Here is a 16,870-nt window from a genome sequence, read left to right on the forward strand (position 1 = left end):
TCATGACAATTATAGCAGTATGATGCAGCAGGCGTGGATAGAAGTGGAATCAGAATGTGATTGCCGCATCCCTACTCCAGACGCAGAGGGCACCGAGGCGCATGCCAGCCACCACCACGAACATATGTGCCAGTATGAGAAGGGCTTGCATTTGTAAAGATGAGCGCAGGCTTGCTGCAGCTAGAAGGAGAAGAGGGTATAAAATCCACGGCTTGACCGCCAGCGGCGAGCAGGGGTGGAGAATCGAGACCACTTTGAGGAGGAAAAGCGAGAATTGTAAGCCTGGAGAGACCGCCATGGATGTTTTCAAGAAGTCCAAGACTGGGAATCTACTTGGAGGTGGCGGAAGAAGATGTTGAGGCATGGGCGGTGGGGAGTTGTGAATGGATGAGTTGCGGTCTTGTCGGGTTGGAGATACAGGAGGAGATGTAGAATATCTTTGCCGCACAACAATGTCCCGATCTAGAATCAAGTCAGGAAGCCCATCGGTTAACGTATTGGAGGCTAGAGGTGTGCCAGAGGAGCTGCTTGAATCGAATACTGAATCGTGTCGGAAGGTCGAAGGGCTGCGCGGTCCCCTCTTGGTGGGGGAGAGAGCACGCTCTGAAGGCTTCGGACTGTCCACAGGACGTATGCGTGCAGACGCAGGCAAATCAGGATTAGGTGAGCTAGCTGCACCGGCGGAACTGGTCCTTTTGGCGTTGGCATTGGCACCAGCTTGGATTCCGCTCAAGACCTCATCTGCCGTCGGTCGGCGATCGGGGTCTACAGCAAGCAGTAATTCCAAGAATGTGTAAAGCTTCTGGGGGAGATCGGATCTTTTCCGCCGAGTTTTATTGAAGCCAGCCCAGCTTGTAATTTCTGCTCGAAGCTGATCCAGGTCTTCCTTTTCTTCGTTGATAATATCCGCACTGGCATATGGAAGCTCCGCAAAGCACAAAAAGTAGAGAATCATTCCTAGGGAAAAGATATCGGACTTGAAGGTGAAGTTTCCGAAGGGACCATCATTGTACTCGCGCCGGAGAACCTCAGGGGCGCAATATGATAGTGTCCCTGTCGCACCGGTCGATTTGCGCGTTGCGTCTTGGGACTGTACTTCTCCGAAGTCACTCACCAATACTCGGATGCCATCGCTTGTTTCATGGAGTAGACAGTTGTGAGGCTTGAGGTCACGGTGAATATACCCGTTCAAGTGTAGATGCCGCATGCCCGAGGTAATATCTCGGAAGAACGAGTAGATCTGATCAAGCTGGAGCATGCGTAGCCCACCTGTGCCCATTTGCGGGTCTGCTTCACCTTTGGACTTCCTTCGAAGCCGGTCCTTCAGCTGCTGTGCAGTGCTGGTTGTCTGGACAGAGCCACAAATATAATCATGAAGGTCACCGGCATTGCAATATTGTTGAAGAATGAACGCACACGGAACACTGGGACCGAATGTGCTGATTTTCGCATTCTCAAGCCAGACATGGCGATATGAGACAAGATTTTGGTGGGAGAGATGCTGGAGCAGCTGGACTTCGCCCAGCACTTTCTCTAACCACTCGTGATCGTCGCCAACAGGTACACGCTTGCATGCATAGTGTCCGAGAGATACACCGTCTAACATGTGCTTGACGAGCAACACAACCCCCTTTCCACCTTTCCCGAGAACCCTTTCTTCGACGAAAAACTTCTTGAAGTAATCTGTACTGAAAGCCGCAGAAGAAATTCCTTGGGGAGGGCGAGGTTCACTGGTGGGACCGCTGGTGGGACGACCGTCTGAGAGAGCGGGCGGAACGAGACGTCGCCTCGGAGATGGAGGTCGCGAAGAGCTTGCAGAGCTTGGAAGGCTATTATCAAGCATGCGGAAGTAATTTGGGTTGATGAATTCGGCTTCAGGGTCGGTGCTTCCGTGATGTCGGCCTCTGCTGTCCTCGCGCATGGGCTGGCGGCATAATGGACAATTCGCGAGCTCAAGATCTGCATTGCGAGCATCTGAGGCATTCCGGAGGGCTACCTGTTGAGAATCACGGTCGAAAACTACCACGGAGTCATTGTGTCGGCTTTTCAATTGCCATAGTCAGTCGAGTAGTTGGGTAAGCAGAGAAGCCTCGGGTTCTTACAGCACGACGTCAAGGTTTCCCCCGTAAGGGATCATAGACATGTCATCAGGCATGGCGGCGGCAGCTCCTACAGCATGCCGATCATTTGAGAGAAGAGTAGAGCTGCAACGTACTCGAGGAACTTGTGAGTGAAAGATGACGGAGCTGAGGCCCCACGCCGCAGGCGGTGAACAAACCCCGGATCGGATTCCATGGAACAAACATGAGACGTGTGGCATGATCAATGCGTTTGCAATTACTACAGGGCTTCTTATTACGTCGATACTTTACAAAGGAAGAAATGGTTGGGTGGGATCATTTTTATTTGATTCACTAAGAATCGGGTATCTTGAGGGTGATGGCTGGCTCTTCAGCTCTGACGCCAGATCTGGTTCGGACATTGACATTCACGACCTCTCGCTAGAGAAGCTTGGCCAGCCCGGAATGCGCCTTGGGCAAAGCCTGCAACGGTAAAGAGTTGAATCTTCTAAGCCGCGAAGCAGAAACCCGAGGCTCCCAAAAGGGAAGGGCACGGCTTGTGATGCCGCCGGAAGTGCCGATCGGCGAGCACATACACTCTTTTTTTCAAGAGCGAGCGCAAGGAATGTTGCGACGAATCGCCAATGTTAGAGAATTGAGGTATCAGAACCGCGTGGGCCTTCAGTCCTCTTCGCCACTCTCCACATCGCTAACCTCAAGGTTCGCAATTGAATCATCGCTATCCTCTCCAGCGTCATCGAATCCGCCAAACTCTTCGTTAGGCTTAGAGTCGGAGGAGTCATCTTCCTCCTCCTCCTCCTCCTCCTCCTCGTCCTCGTCCTTGGCGGGCTCGGTCTGATCGATCTTGCGCTTGCGACCCATCTCTCCGAGACGGCCCTCACGACCCTCGATCTTCTCGCCCTTCTCGCCCTCCTTGCTTTCAGTGTGAGGAGGCGGGGTGAACCAGGGGGTCTTTCCACGAAGGAAATCATTGATCACCATCTTGGCCACACCGTCCAAGTCAGGCTCGCCTCCTTTCAGAAGACGGCCACCCTTGCGGGCAAGACGACTGAGGAAATCAATGGCATCGGTAGGTTCCTTGATACCGTAGGTGCGCTCCAAGTGGCGAGGCTGGACACGGCGGAGGACAGCGGGAATGTATTGCTCAGGGTTGTGGACGTTCTCAACACGGCAGACACCACGCAGCAGAATGTCCTCCTCGCTGTCGTTCTGGTTAGGAGGAACCACACCAGGGCAGTCGATGAGGTAAATTCGCTTCATCAAGGTAACATACTGCCACACCTTGGTCTCACCAGGAATAGGGGCAACGGTGCAGACCTTCTTGGCGCGGAGAGTGTTGATGATGGAGGACTTGCCGGTGTTGGGGTAACCAATCAAACCGACGGAAATCTGCTTACGGTCGGAGTGCAGAGATGAGAACTGGCGAAGCAGTTGAATCAAAGAACCCTTTCCGAAAGAGTTGTTGATATTTGCGTGGAACGCGAGAGTAGGGTAGTCCTTAGACAAGAAACGGACCCAAGCAGCCTGATGAATGCCATATTAGTAAATGATCAACAGAACATATGAAAGTGCAGGAATGTGTGGGATGTTACTAAGAGTCCTACCACTGAGCCACCGAAAAAGGCAGAGGCAGGACTCAACTCAAAAACAAAACACATATGACCCTTGCGACCGGTCTTCAAGACGAAGACCAGTCAACCTAGCCTCAGAAAGAGATTCGGTGCGGGACACTGTTAATCTACCAAAGCTGTAACAGACAAATCTCCATGGAGAAACAAGACGACGTAAAGCCGTAGGAAGAAGCCTTGACTTAGCGATGGAACGGCTCGCTGCCGGGTGTAAAAGACAAAGAAAGCAAGGAAAGTAAAAGCAATGCAGACTAAAATAGAAAGGGTGTAATGAGGGATGGAGCGTGACACTTACAGCAACACCGGTAGGAACAAGATCTGTCTTGTTCAGCACGAAAATAAGATGCTTGTGAGGAGCCTCGTCGCGAATGTACTTTTCGATACTGCGGCAACGAGTTCCGTTCGGGTCACGGGCATCCAAAACGTGGATAACCACATCGGACGAGTCGATGACCTTGTAAAGCTCGTTCCAGATACGCTTGGACTGTCCTTTGGAGAAGACAGACTCGCGGGCAGTGGTGAGGACAGGGCCATCATCGGTGGGATTAGTATCACCAGAGACCGCAGCACTTCCATCGCCGTGGGTTTCTGTGTCGTTCTTCTCCAGGTAAGAATCGTGCAGCTTGATGGTCTCGCCAGCGAGGTCCTCCAGGGATGTCACGCCCGTCTTGACACGCTTGCGTTGAGCCTTGGGACCGAAAGTATCACCGAATGGGTTGTTCTCAATCTCCATCTTGGCTTGATGTTGCTTGAGACCGTTCACGGTGTTGTGATCATTGTCCCGGATGAGACTCATGGGCAGCTTGTTGGTCTTCAGCAGAACCTGGTAGGGATCCGAGGTTTGCTCGGCGACGGCCTCACGGAATGATGTCAAGGCCTCCTGGGAAATAACTCGCGTGTTGCCAAACCATTTACGGTTGGGCTCAATGCGAGCGACCGGGGCATCACGAGACTGGTACGAGGCAGCCCTGGTGATGTCTCCCTGGGCATTGCGCTGAGCTTTGCCATCCTTGAACATGTTCAAGTGCTTAACCTTCTTCGCAGAGCTAGACAGAGATAGTCAGTACGATAATTCCCAACGTGAGACCGAGATTGCATGGTGGACGTACCGATAGAAGTTTTCACCTTTGGTTTTGACATTGGCCATGCCATCGCCAGACTTCCCCTGCCGCTCTTTGCGGTTGGCCTCCTTCTTATGAGTACCCATGATGAGCGACTCCTGTGGTGTTGAGAAAAAAAAAATAGGAGTGACCTTCAAAAAGAGAAGGATGACCAAAACACAAGGAGTGGCAGAGCGCGAAGAAAAGAAAGAAAAAAAAAGGCGGAAGGGTAATTTTTTTTTGCCGCCAAGAACCCGCGTGCACGGACCATGGCAAAATCGCTTCTGTTTCTTCCGACGCTGCTTCCTCCGCGCATCCTCCTATTCTGCGATCGTGGTCTTCCAGACCAACTGTGATTTTATTTTACTGGTATCAATCTACTTCCAACCTGTCGGTCACACTGTTATCCAGAACGAACGGATTCCGCCGGTGCACAATGTCTGCTCTCCGCCACAGCCGGACTGCCACAAGGCAGGTCCGGGGCTTCTCGACCTCTACCAATCTTCGGGTTGGTCCGGAGTCGCCTCATTTCATTGAATCTCCTCGACCTATTCAGCCTGCGAATCCCGCCAAGATCCATGTCAAGGGTACCTTGCCCGTTCCTCGCGAGCTATTTCCGGCCCGCCGACAAGACAAACCGCGCAAAGCATACCTTGATGCCGCGACACCTCTTCCCTTGACCGAGCGCACGATCAATGCTAAAAGTGCCGACCCCGAGAAGCAGGCCTTCAAGATCAAAATGGCGGAGATGCGGAGGAACCACCTTCGGGAAGGTCTCCGTAAACTTTACAAGAGAAAGCAGATCGCGCAGCAAAAAGTGTTCGAGCGAAGTCTCGAGAGTGAGACCCGACGAGAGCGTGTTCTCCAACAACCAGAGCCTGAAGATGAAGTTCTGACTCGGACGTCAATTGTGGAAACGATGCGGCCCCAGAAAGGTGCTGCTCTGTCAGACCCCAACCGGGAAGAACGATTGGCCCTCTCGCGGGCGCGTCTGGAGGCCAAGCAGGCCCAGAAAGACGCCATTCGTCGGGAAGAGATCCAGTCGCTGTATATGAACGCACGCACCTTCATCGTGAACGAAGAACAGCTCGCCGCTGAGATTGACCGAGCATTCCCCGAGGGCGAGAACGAAGCCTGGCGCAACGACCACCAGCAGGGTGAGAACATCTGGAACTTGGGTGTTCCGCCGACCATCGTCAACCTTGTCAACGATGCCCGGAAGAGCGAGACTGGTCGCTGGGATCTAATTCAGGACCGAGTCAAGAAGCTCGGTGAGCAGATCACTGGTGGCAAGCTGTGAGAGGCATTATTATCATGTACAATATTTTGAAGCTGTTGCATCGTCATTCTGCGCATTATTTGACCTGGGATGGGTTTGTGCCATATATACTCCAGCCGCATGAGGCTGATCTCCTACTTGACCCGGAACTATTAAATTCTAGTAAAATAGGGGTCTACCATATCATTTTTGCGATATTTAAGCTTCTTAGATTTCCATTTCTGAATGCTTGATTACGAATTCCGCCCCTAAACGTGCTTATCCTCCGACGGAGTCATTGCTGTTTTAGCCATGTGTGTGTTGATTGATGTCTGATCGATCTAATCGAGGTTCAATGGTAGACGCTAGTAACCGTGATGAAGAAGGACTTGCGAGATAGCATCATTGGTAGATGGGCGGTCGTTCTCGCCAGCAAAATTCTGGAGAATGGCCAGCATCCGGGACACCATACAGTGTCAGAGGAGTGCTGGGAGTGCAAATCCCGCAGAAAAGCGTGTTCCACTGAAGGATTGAAGATTTTGGTTGTCATGCTTAGCCTCAACCAATGAAGCCTGTCAGACCCGAGTCTTTTAGGCTTAGGGCGGGTGGCAGTCAAGTTCCCAGTAGTCGCGATCGACAGCTTCTAGGGCGACGAACAATCCTCTGGACCAGGTTTTCCAACCGGGTAGCCCATTGAGTGCCAGTACAAGGTCCTTCACAACTCTGCAAGATGATTCTTTCTTGTTTAGAAAAGACAGCGACGGAAACTATTCAAAGAAATATGATAATGTTTTACCGAGTGTACATGATAGAGTGATTAAGATGGAGAAAGCGAGTTACGGTAAGAGAGAGAAGGTTGTTATAGATGGAGGCTTCCGGAAACCCTCAGTGCATAAGGGCCTTTGGCCTGAGGTTTCAAGAGACTTTAGATGAGAGCAGAGTGGCAGAGTGTGACATTTGTTCCTGGGAAATCTTTCCCAAACAATTGACAAGAACGAATAAATCTTCCCTTACTTCAAAGCCAGAGCAATAACCGAGGTATGAGTAGAAGGAACATAAGTATGAACATCCTCAATGCGCAAGCCCGCGCGATCGGCGAGATCCAACCACTGCTGCTTCGAGCGCTCCTTTCCAGCACACATGTTCATCAATGCCAGGTCTTGCATGGTAGCTTCATAGTGGGCGCTGATATCCGGCATGACGATCTCATCAATCAGAATCCGGGAGTCCGAAGCCATGGCACCGGCGATGTTTTGGAGGATCTTTGCGGCTTCGTTGTCAGGCCAGTCATGCATGATTCTTCGGAGATAGTAAAATTTGGCTCCTACGAGATCATTATTAGGGATGTGTATGAAGGGAATGCTGAAGATTGTAGTGCGTACCTGTAATAGGCTCCTTTTCGAAGAAGTCGTAGGCTTCGGCTTTCACGCCTTCGATAGGAGACAGCTTGTTGACTGCTTCGGGTAGATCTTGGAGCACAAGTCGGCCGAGGAGATTGGGATACTTCTTGCCTAATTGGATGCACTGGTGACCATGGCCACCTCCTACATCGACGAAGAATGGCTTCTCGGAAGACTGGGGAGGAGCGAAAGGAACCTTTTTGGCTTCGATGTCAAGGGTATCAAGACCAACAGCCCATTCCGCTCCCTGGAAGCCTGTCATAACCGTCTGCAGAGAGTCGAAGTGCTCTGGATGCTTGACCATCCAGTCAAAAGACTGGAGCTTGGTGTTGTGAGCGACCTGGAATGGAGTGTTTGTGTTACTGGTGATGTCCTGGTACTTAGTGGCTGCAAGGAAGTCGGGCAGTGCTTGAATGACAGGCCCATGGGTATTGAAGCCATGGTAGACCATTCCCTCACCCAGGTCGCTAGTAAATATATGGGTGATATTGCTTGCTTGGTATTCATTGACGCCGACCTCCTTAATTGCATTGTTCGAGGCCAGGTAACGAGTGATTCTCTCTGCCAATGTTGTGATAAGTAACGTTTGATTTCTGAAGCCGGTAACAACGACATACCCAGAAGCTCAGGGGTTGACTTTGTGAGGTCTGCCAACTCTTTAACCTTGAAAGACCTGTTATTCGCAGCTAAAGTGCGGAAGAGCCCCAAATCTACCCCGACGCGAATCATGGCGTACAGCATGTTCTAGCATCCTCAGTATTCGGTTCAATCTGCTGCGTTGACGGCCACCTACCGAGTTTACAAGATCTATAACCACATCCCTAGGACCTTGCAGTTCTGATAGGGCCCTCCGAAGGGCAACTTGTATGTTCAGTCGACCGATCTCGTCGGCGGATTCAACCAGGGTGCGGATTTGCGCAACAATGGAGTCCATGGTGAGAATTGAAGAGTTTGTTAAATTTATTGTGAATAAAGATGTGGTGCGATGTGAATGATCGTCTAGATAGGATACAATCGTGCTTTTATAGCAGATGTCCTCCCATACATTGAGTCCGTCCGCGACTCCGCGGAGGTTCCGCGGGCCTTTCGCGTCGCTGATTGGTTTGGAGCTCTCTAACCTCCACCCAACGTCATGACAGTGCAATGATTATCCTCAACACACCTCATGCAGAATGAGATAAAACATGAGCCGAGTCGAAAAGCGTCTGAGGTCGGCCCGGTCGCGCCCGGTGTCCTGTCAGTTTTGTCGGTCGCGAAAATTGCGATGCAGCCGACAGTTCCCGTGCCCAAACTGCACTAGTCGCGGCATCACCTGTGATTTGGACGCGCCCACAGCTGCGTCGATAAACGAAGCTGTAGGGGAAATACCTGAAATACCATCGAAGACATTCCAGCAAGATGTCCTGTCGCGCTTGCACAGATTGGAGGAGATTGTCAGTGGCCGGAGCGAATCATCAAATGCTCCCTCGGTACAGACTGGTTCGCAGCCATCGCCGCCTTCACTGCCAAAGGGCGACTTCTTTACTGGGGAACGATATAATTCAATGGAACTCAATTGGATTGAAGGGGCAGTCATGTATTCCGACTCTATGGTCAGTTGCGGCCAGAGACATATTTACCTGGGCAGCGAGCTAAAACATTGCTAGAGCTCCCTTGTGTCTTGCGAACTTGAGTTCAAGACATGTTACATTCAATCAATTACTTCTTTCGAGCCTCTGATACGCAAAACGGCACCTGGAAAGATACCGATGCGAACCATTTGGCTTCCAGTCTACGAAGAAGCAAAGCAGATTGTGGACAAATACCTGACCGAGATCACGTATATACACCACGTAGTTCATGCTCCATCTGTGCGTACACTGGTCGAGGATCTCTACCACAATCTCAATAACCAAAAAGCCGTCAAGATTGGCCAGGTTTCCCTTCTCCTGGCGATCTTAACGAGTACTACGTTCTTCTGGACGGAACGTGACATGGCCACGCCATTGTTTTCCTCAGTCGAAGAAGCCAACGGCCAGTTTACAACATGGATGAAACTAGCACTCGAGGTGTTGGAGTACTCCCGTCGCACGCGTTCTGATTCTCTCGAGGATGTGCAAGCCACGATCATCGTGTGTTTTGCCATCTGCAACGTCGTTGGGATCACATCGCAAGTCCGATCCCTCTTCTATACAGCGAACTCAGTGGCATGGCATCTGGGTTTACACCGTATTGATCATCCCCATAATACGGAAAACACTGATCATGAGTTTTTATCACCAAATACGGTGCGCGCAGAAATTGGAAGACGAGTGTGGTGGTATCTTGTTGCGTCCGACTGGTCTGTGCAACACCTGAAAGCACATTTGGAAGTGCAGAGACTGACTGTTTGAAGGCAGGTATCACAGTTCGCAAGCCCCCAGAAGGGAATCTATTCAATCAACCCGCATCACATGGCGACCAACAAACCTCTGAATTCAAATGATGACGATCTTGTTGATGGAGTGGAAAATGTCGCCAAGCCAATCGATCAGCCTACTTCCATGTCATACTGCCTCCAAAGAATTCGGCTCGGAGAAGTTTGTCGAGAAATCAGTGACAGTATTCCGTTCACGAAGATTGGATCCAAAGAACCGCAATATGAAAGGATGCGCAATATTGACACAAAGCTTCGGGAAGTGGCCGAAAGTTTGCCACCTTTCTTTTCCTTGGATTTCAATACCAACGAACTACCCGAAACAGACCAACGTAGGGCACCAGGCATCGTTATTCAGCGATACATCATCAACTCATTACTTCATGCACAAAGATGCAGAATGCACCTGCCTTACCTGTCCCGAGCCGCCACGGACCCGGCTTATTCCTACTCGAGGGATGCATGCATGGAGGCGGCACGCATGGTCATCCGCACTGAGCGACAACTCGCGAGAGAGGACCTTCCGTTTGTATTAGCACGCCTGAAATTTACGGGTGTCTTACATTGCGTTTGCATCGCCATCATCGTCCTTTTGATGGATCTCTGTCGTCACAAAAGCCCCCAGTCCGAAGGTGACCGAGACAGCCGAGTGGAGATTTACAATGCGTTTAGCATCCTGGAAGAAGCCCGAGGTCAATCGCCCTTTGCCGAGAAGATACTAGAGCAATTCTACGCGATTCTCCACCGACACAATATCCCCCTTTCAGGTGGTGAAGGCAGGCCGGTAACCCGACCGGGCAATGTCAGCGAGCAGGCATCCAAACAGACTAAAGATAAGTCTCTACCGTCTAGGGACAGCCAAATGAGCATCGATGGCATGCCTGATCCGAGTCTTCCGTCATTCGATGATCTCTGGCAGGTCTTTGACACCAATGTAGACCCTGCATCTCTCGTGGATTGGAATACTCTGTTCTTTGAACTGGACACTCCCTTTGTGTCACTGTGATCCGATCCAGTATCTCATGTTGACAGGTTCATGATTTGAAGTCCCAAGTCTATGACGCAGAATTTGGAAAATTGTTATGTAAATCTCCCTAGTCGTCCCATAAGAGGCCATCTCGATATTAAGGCCCGCTCAAAACCCCCACTGCGATCGACGCGGTTAAACTTGGCATTGGCGTCAGAGCCAACGCTAGGGCCCTTCGCTAGCTTCAACGGTTATTGTCGAGACAGGTAGACTGGAGTTCGATGTTGGCAGCTTGCAATGGTGGGGTACATTGCAGAGTTCTACCCAGGTACAGTAAGTGATGTTGTACCTGGACCCGATTCGATATTGGACGGTACTCGCCGATTGTGCCTGGTTCCTGGAATCTCCGACACTAGGCCTTGGCCAGGCAAAGTCTTGCGAATCACCGAACTTCTCCTTGCGGATTTAGTTTTTCGCTCTCTTATCTTTGAGAGTTCTAGAAGTGAAATGGGCTGGGCCAAGGGCGATCGACGTGAAGAATATCAGCGATCCGTGACGCGTGTCGTGGATCGCGTACTGTCACGAAACCATTTTTACATCTCGACATCTCGACTTGTTCGAACGGGCGATCGAACTCCGATCTCGATCTGGTTCCTGCACGCTCATGCACATGCAATAGGAACACTTTTGTTTCACATTGAACCGTACAACTGCAGCATTCCCGTCTGTGTTGACAACAACATCCGAATACCCGAGATTATTGTGCGTATCCAGAGGTCGTCGGTTCTTGGGTCAACCACAGGAACAAAAATAGCACCAAATGCCGTTGGCGAAGTGGCTTTATGGTCTCCACTCGCGTTCCTTGTACCGTACCAGGATGGATCTGATGATTATGTCCCGGCTCCACTCGCTTCCATCCAATCCTGTTGCTTCTTCGTGGAAAGCTTCCCTTCCCCCTCGCTATCCCAGTTTTGGGCAAGGCTGTGTATTTTCACTCAGCCCACTTTGACCCTGTCGCTAGGCCCCAGTTATGCCTCCCAATGACGGGATGCATCTGGAATTGAAACTCCACCTCTCAAGGGTCAAGTGAAGGCTACTGCCTCCTGTGATCAGATCAAGATTGCAATACATAAGTGTACACATACTTGCGTGTTTACGCCTAGCTGTGCTCAGAACCTGGGGGTGGCTCCACGACTACCTTTCTTTGTGTCCTGCCCGCTAGGTACCAGGGTTTGGATTTCGAATGAGAAGCAGTGCACAATGGCAACCATGGGAATCGGCGCATCGAATCCGTCCGATCCGGCATGTCATCGGTGCGAAGCGTCGTAGGCAGATGCGCATCCAACCTGTTGATCCGTGGTATACCGGCAGTCTCGCCACTCGTACTTGGCTATTCCTGTGCCTTGGAGACTCGCTGGAGAGGATCCAGACCATCAAGGGCTCAATGGATGTGATAGGCCCCGAGTATCCACGCGGCCTGACTAACAGCCACTGAGCACTTGTGGCTGCGTGGAGTAGCTGGAGTAGCTGGAGTACAGCATGGATCGCTTCTCCACAGAGAATGTTGACCTCAGGTTGAAGATGACGTCGAGACCTGAACGGACCTCTCTCCGGCTGGTTCGGACACCTTGCGTACCTGCTCTCCCCGGCACTCCACTCCCATCATCCATGGTCAATGGTGTCGAGCACGATTCTGAGAGGCCGATCCCTCGTCGTTTCTATTTTTTCCCCATCTTTCGGGGACGCCGCCCGGATCCTCGTCATGGCCCTGATCTATCTTGATTCGTAACGATGTAGTCCCAACCCACTGTCCGCTATAAAGATGCATCAGATCCTCCAGTCTTTGGGATCCCACTCCATCCTAAGCAGCAAGCCTCTAGCCGTACCCCATTCACACGGTCTTTTCTACCGACGCCTTTCGTTCGTTGACTAGGCTCTAGACGCCTTCGCTTGCTATAATGAAGACCTTCATCACCCTCGCGGCTTTCGCTGCCGGTACCAACGCCCTCGTTGGCCGTGGTGATAGCTGCTGCTTCCACCTCACTGCCTCTGGTGGTGCTTCTGGTTCCATTGGCCAACTGAGCGACGGCCAGAACCGCATTGGTGACGACAGCCTGTCTTCGGCTGACTACTGCATCAACTCTAGCGGTGGTATCACCGATAGCAACGGCCGTGGTTGTATCCTGACTTGTGAGTTTTGTTATAGATCAACTATAAAAATCAAACCCCAAAGCTAATACCTATTTTCAGCCTCCACCACCCAGTGGCAGTGTGATGAGGGCGCCTCGCCCACTACCGGCTTCTCTATTGCCTCCAACGGCGAGCTGGAGTACAACGGCAGTGATAAGTTCATTGCCTGTGAGACTGGCCAGAACGGCGGCATGAACATCTACACCACCAACAGCACCTCTGTCACTCAGTGCAAGAACGTCAAGCTAACTGCTGATTCCTGCTCTGGCTCCGGCGCTGGTACTTCTGGTTCTTCCTCCTCTGCCGTTTCCTCTGCTATGAGCACGGCTACCCCGTCCCCTGCCCCTGCCTCCTCTTCTCCCGCGGCATCTGCCCCCGCTGGTTCGGTGCCCGCTAGCTCGGCCCCTTCGGTCTCTGTCCCTGCTGCTAGCTCTGCTCAACCCAGTGGCCCTGCTAGCTCGGCTGAGTGCCTGGCCGGCTCGCCCGTGACTACCACTGTCACCGTGACTGCTTCAGACTGCGCCTGTGCTACTTCTGCTCCTGCTGCTGGCGGTTCCGGTGCCGCCGGTGGTGGATCTGCTTCTAGCTCTGCTCCTGCCGGTGGTGCTGGTGGCTCCCCTGCCCCTACTTCATCTGCTCCTGCTGGCAGCGTCCAGCCTTCCGGTCCCGCTGGTGATGTCCACTCTACCTCGAGCGTTGCCCCTGCTCCTTCCGGCCCTGCTGGAGGCATGCAATCCTCCAGCAACACCGCTCAGCCCTCGACCATGAGCAACGCCGCTCAGCCCTCGACCATGAGCAACACCGCTCAGCCCTCGACCATGAGCAACGCCGCTCAGCCCTCGACTATGAGCAGCGTCGCCGCTACCTCAGCCTCGAGCACCGCCTCTTCCACCTCCTCCGCTGGTGGCCACTGCCCTACCACCTTGACCTCCGGCAACTACCAGTACCCTCATCTGATCATCCCCGTTGACTCGTCCTCGCCTGACACTGCTGCCGGTACCTCTTACAACGGCACTGTGTCCTCGACCATCTCGACCATCTTCAACTTTGATATCCCCTCCTCCTACAGCGACAAGACTTGTAGCTTGGTCTTCCTCTTCCCCAAGAAGGCCGACCTCGAGACTTCCTCCTACAGCTTCAGCGGTGACGGCAAGATTGACGTCTCCAAGCTGTCCTCCGTTGCCACTGAGTCCACCGACTACAGCAACGCTCCCTCGGTTGCTCAGGACTTGGGTGATATTACCATCTCGCCCGGCAACTCCTACGTGCTCTCCACTTTCGCCTGCCCCTCCGGCGAGGCCATTGCCTACGAGATGAAGAACGCTGGTAGCACCAACCTCAACTTCTTCGAGGACTGGAACCCCTCTCCTCTTGGTCTGTTCATCACCACCTGCTAAATCAGCAGTTTGATTTCTGGACATCTAGACACTTGAATAGTGTATACGACGGCTGGAGTAATTTATGTGTTGTGAAGTTGGTAATGCTTGATGTCAACGTGCTATGGCTTTTTTGCCGGACTGTGGGATCTGGACATGCAAATCTGCATACGGACCCGCAGTCGGTTTTTTCTCTTGCTGTATTAGTACAATTCATTCCTTTGATATACCTTTTATACTACTCTTTCATTCCGTCCCAATTGTCCTTCACCGTAATTTCATGCGGCTTCCTGCACTGTGGTAGCCCGTATTCAAATGATGGAGCCTAAAACCGGTGGATCAATGCGGCGTCTCGAACAACAGTCTACAACCCACAATCCACAATCCACAGTCCTCAGTTCACCCACCAAATGACATGCCTGGCGTTAGGCACGTTTCTCATTGTGTAATGCGAAGAGTCGTACTACATTCCATATCGAGGTGGTCGATGTCGATCCTCACCGAGGGTCTCGGCCTGCAGAAGGCCTCCTGGATCGTCCTGAAGAGTGAACCAGGTACCAAGTCTCCACTCTCCGACGCGGAGACATGCTGCAGTGACAGACTCGGTAGCTCTGATTCGCGAGGCGGGAGAAGAGGAGGAAGGGTCTAGGGGTCAAAGAGTCAAAAGAGACGAGTCTAATTGATGAGGAACAAAAACGCCCTGCGCCAAGGCGCTGCGCCATCGGTCGATCGCGTTTTAATTAGCAAGTGCACACGCGAGCAGGCATCTTCATTCTTTTGATTTTTGACTGTTGTTTTCCCTTCTTTTTTCTTTTGTCATTATTTACTTCCATCCCAAACATGGAGATCCCAGCCAAATTGCCATTTTCCAAGCGCCGGCTACGGCCGCGTGTTGTCCTTTCGTGAGCTTGTTTTCCCCCGCGGAATGCGCCGGGGCTAATCTAATGTCCCTTTTAGCTACATCTTCGACTACGTGATCCTCATGCAAGTATAGCCTCGGACCAAGTAGTTCAATGGGCTCATTCTAATACCCTACAGTGCCTGTGTCATCGGATTCTGGATCCTCGACTCAATTGAGCCTTACCACCAGCACTTCTCTCTCACCAACATCTCCCTCCAATATCCCTACGCAGTCCACGAGCGCATCCCGATTCAATACGCCCTCTGCATCTCCGGCCTGTTCCCTCTCGTTCTTGTCATCGTCTACACTCTCTTCCTCGATGGCTTGTTCTCCCATCACAAGCCTACGGACCCCGCCTCAGGGAAGCGCAAGCTGCGCGGGCCTTGGCGCTGGAAGGATCGCCTTTGGGAGATGAATTGCGGTATTCTGGGACTGCTCCTATCCCAGGGCCTCGCATTTGTTATTACGCAGGTTCTGAAGAATGCCTGCGGCAAGCCCAGACCCGATATTATTGATCGCTGTCAGCCGCGAGCGGGAAGTCTTGATCTGACGCCGTACGGCTTGTCGAATTCCACGATTTGTACCGGCGAGGCGGCATTAATCAAAGATGGGTTCCGGTCATGGCCGTCGGGTCATAGTAGCTGTGAGTATATTTGTTAGCATTGGATGCGACACCGGGCAAGACTAATTCGACCCTTTCAATAGCCTCTTTCGCCGGACTATTCTATACCTCGTTGTGGCTGGGTGGGAAGCTTCATATAATGGACAACCGCGGCGAGACCTGGAAGACACTCCTCGTCATGATCCCGATCCTTGCAGCAACCCTCGTCGCTGTGTCTCGCATCATGGATGCCCGCCACCACCCCTTCGATGTCATCACCGGCTCGTTACTAGGTGTCGTCTGCGCCATTGTGTCCTACAATCAATACTTCCCTCCGCTCTCCGAAGCATGGCGCAAGGGTCGCGCATACTCGATCCGAACCTGGGGCTCGCAACCTGCGCACCCCGTGCACGGGAAATTCGACTCGGAGAGCGAAAGCACCACGCCACTGCGCAACCCCGAGGGAGACCGATTGAATCCTCCAGATCTGCGCCATACTCAGGCGTCCCCGAACTTACCAGACTCCGGAGCGACGGGGTACGGCGGAAACCCCTATGCGCCCCCCGCGTATCCCCGTCGCGCACATGACCATGACCCCGATGGCAACTGGTCTTCTAGTGAGGATGACGTCGCGAATGGGTATGAGATGCAGCAGGGGTATGTGACGGCTGCGAACCCTGCGGCTAGGGGCTACTCCCCGCCGTTTGAGACGAATACTGCATACGCGTCTCCAAATCCGGTAACGTCGGCTGGTATTCATCACCCGGGCGTGGTAGTTAGTCCTCACGACCGGGGGCGCCAGTTGACTGATGTGCCGGTTGGGAATGTGTAGGCGAGCGATTGTAATTGGGTGTGGGTGCGTTGCATTAGCATTGCGCTGCAGTTGAATAACCTCTCTTTTTCATTTTAAAGCCTTTGCTTTGTATGATGATGGCCTGTATGATTATGGATGATCGGAGTTTGGGAATTGGAT

General features: G+C 52.2%; 9 protein-coding genes across 9 annotated transcripts; 5 read left to right on the forward strand and 4 right to left on the reverse strand.

Annotated features, from left to right (window-relative positions):
• Nucleotides 1-49: 49 nt before the first annotated feature.
• On the reverse strand, nt 50-2,155 carry N7443_005999 (protein kinase IKS1; the record flags this gene model as incomplete). The annotated part of the gene is made up of 2 exons (XM_056886055.1): nt 50-2,042; nt 2,103-2,155. 2 exons carry the CDS (start codon nt 2,153-2,155, stop codon nt 50-52), a joined length of 2,046 nt encoding a protein of 681 aa, XP_056741503.1.
• A 586-nt stretch (nt 2,156-2,741) lies between these two features.
• Nucleotides 2,742-4,916, reverse strand: N7443_006000 (putative GTPase NOG2; the record flags this gene model as incomplete). Its single annotated transcript, XM_056886056.1, has 3 exons — nt 2,742-3,605; nt 4,005-4,755; nt 4,819-4,916. 3 exons carry the CDS (start codon nt 4,914-4,916, stop codon nt 2,742-2,744), a joined length of 1,713 nt encoding a protein of 570 aa, XP_056741504.1.
• Nucleotides 4,917-5,245: 329 nt separating this feature from the next.
• On the forward strand, nt 5,246-6,109 carry N7443_006001 (uncharacterized protein; the record flags this gene model as incomplete). The annotated part of the gene is made up of 1 exon (XM_056886057.1): nt 5,246-6,109. The coding sequence occupies one exon, from the start codon at nt 5,246-5,248 to the stop codon at nt 6,107-6,109; it is 864 nt and encodes a 287-aa protein (XP_056741505.1).
• Nucleotides 6,110-7,077: 968 nt separating this feature from the next.
• N7443_006002 (uncharacterized protein) lies at nt 7,078-8,401 on the reverse strand (the record flags this gene model as incomplete). The annotated part of the gene is made up of 4 exons (XM_056886058.1): nt 7,078-7,391; nt 7,450-8,028; nt 8,085-8,211; nt 8,261-8,401. The coding sequence occupies 4 exons, from the start codon at nt 8,399-8,401 to the stop codon at nt 7,078-7,080; spliced, it is 1,161 nt and encodes a 386-aa protein (XP_056741506.1).
• An 814-nt stretch (nt 8,402-9,215) lies between these two features.
• On the forward strand, nt 9,216-9,839 carry N7443_006003 (fungal specific transcription factor domain-containing protein; the record flags this gene model as incomplete). The annotated part of the gene is made up of 1 exon (XM_056886059.1): nt 9,216-9,839. One exon carries the CDS (start codon nt 9,216-9,218, stop codon nt 9,837-9,839), a length of 624 nt encoding a protein of 207 aa, XP_056741507.1.
• A 423-nt stretch (nt 9,840-10,262) lies between these two features.
• On the forward strand, nt 10,263-10,868 carry N7443_006004 (fungal specific transcription factor domain-containing protein; the record flags this gene model as incomplete). The annotated part of the gene is made up of 1 exon (XM_056886060.1): nt 10,263-10,868. One exon carries the CDS (start codon nt 10,263-10,265, stop codon nt 10,866-10,868), a length of 606 nt encoding a protein of 201 aa, XP_056741508.1.
• Nucleotides 10,869-12,310: 1,442 nt separating this feature from the next.
• Nucleotides 12,311-12,499, reverse strand: N7443_006005 (uncharacterized protein; the record flags this gene model as incomplete). Its single annotated transcript, XM_056886061.1, has 1 exon — nt 12,311-12,499. The coding sequence occupies one exon, from the start codon at nt 12,497-12,499 to the stop codon at nt 12,311-12,313; it is 189 nt and encodes a 62-aa protein (XP_056741509.1).
• Nucleotides 12,500-12,787: 288 nt separating this feature from the next.
• On the forward strand, nt 12,788-14,416 carry N7443_006006 (putative GPI anchored cell wall protein; the record flags this gene model as incomplete). Its single annotated transcript, XM_056886062.1, has 2 exons — nt 12,788-13,019; nt 13,080-14,416. 2 exons carry the CDS (start codon nt 12,788-12,790, stop codon nt 14,414-14,416), a joined length of 1,569 nt encoding a protein of 522 aa, XP_056741510.1.
• An 819-nt stretch (nt 14,417-15,235) lies between these two features.
• On the forward strand, nt 15,236-16,729 carry N7443_006007 (phosphatase PAP2 family protein; the record flags this gene model as incomplete). Its single annotated transcript, XM_056886063.1, has 3 exons — nt 15,236-15,297; nt 15,434-15,939; nt 16,002-16,729. 3 exons carry the CDS (start codon nt 15,236-15,238, stop codon nt 16,727-16,729), a joined length of 1,296 nt encoding a protein of 431 aa, XP_056741511.1.
• Between the last annotated feature and the right edge of the window lie 141 nt (nt 16,730-16,870).

The sequence above is a fragment of the Penicillium atrosanguineum genome, assembly GCF_028827265.1.
Source record: "Penicillium atrosanguineum strain IBT 20685 chromosome Unknown utg000004l_segment0_segment0, whole genome shotgun sequence".
NCBI lineage: Eukaryota > Fungi > Ascomycota > Eurotiomycetes > Eurotiales > Aspergillaceae > Penicillium > Penicillium atrosanguineum.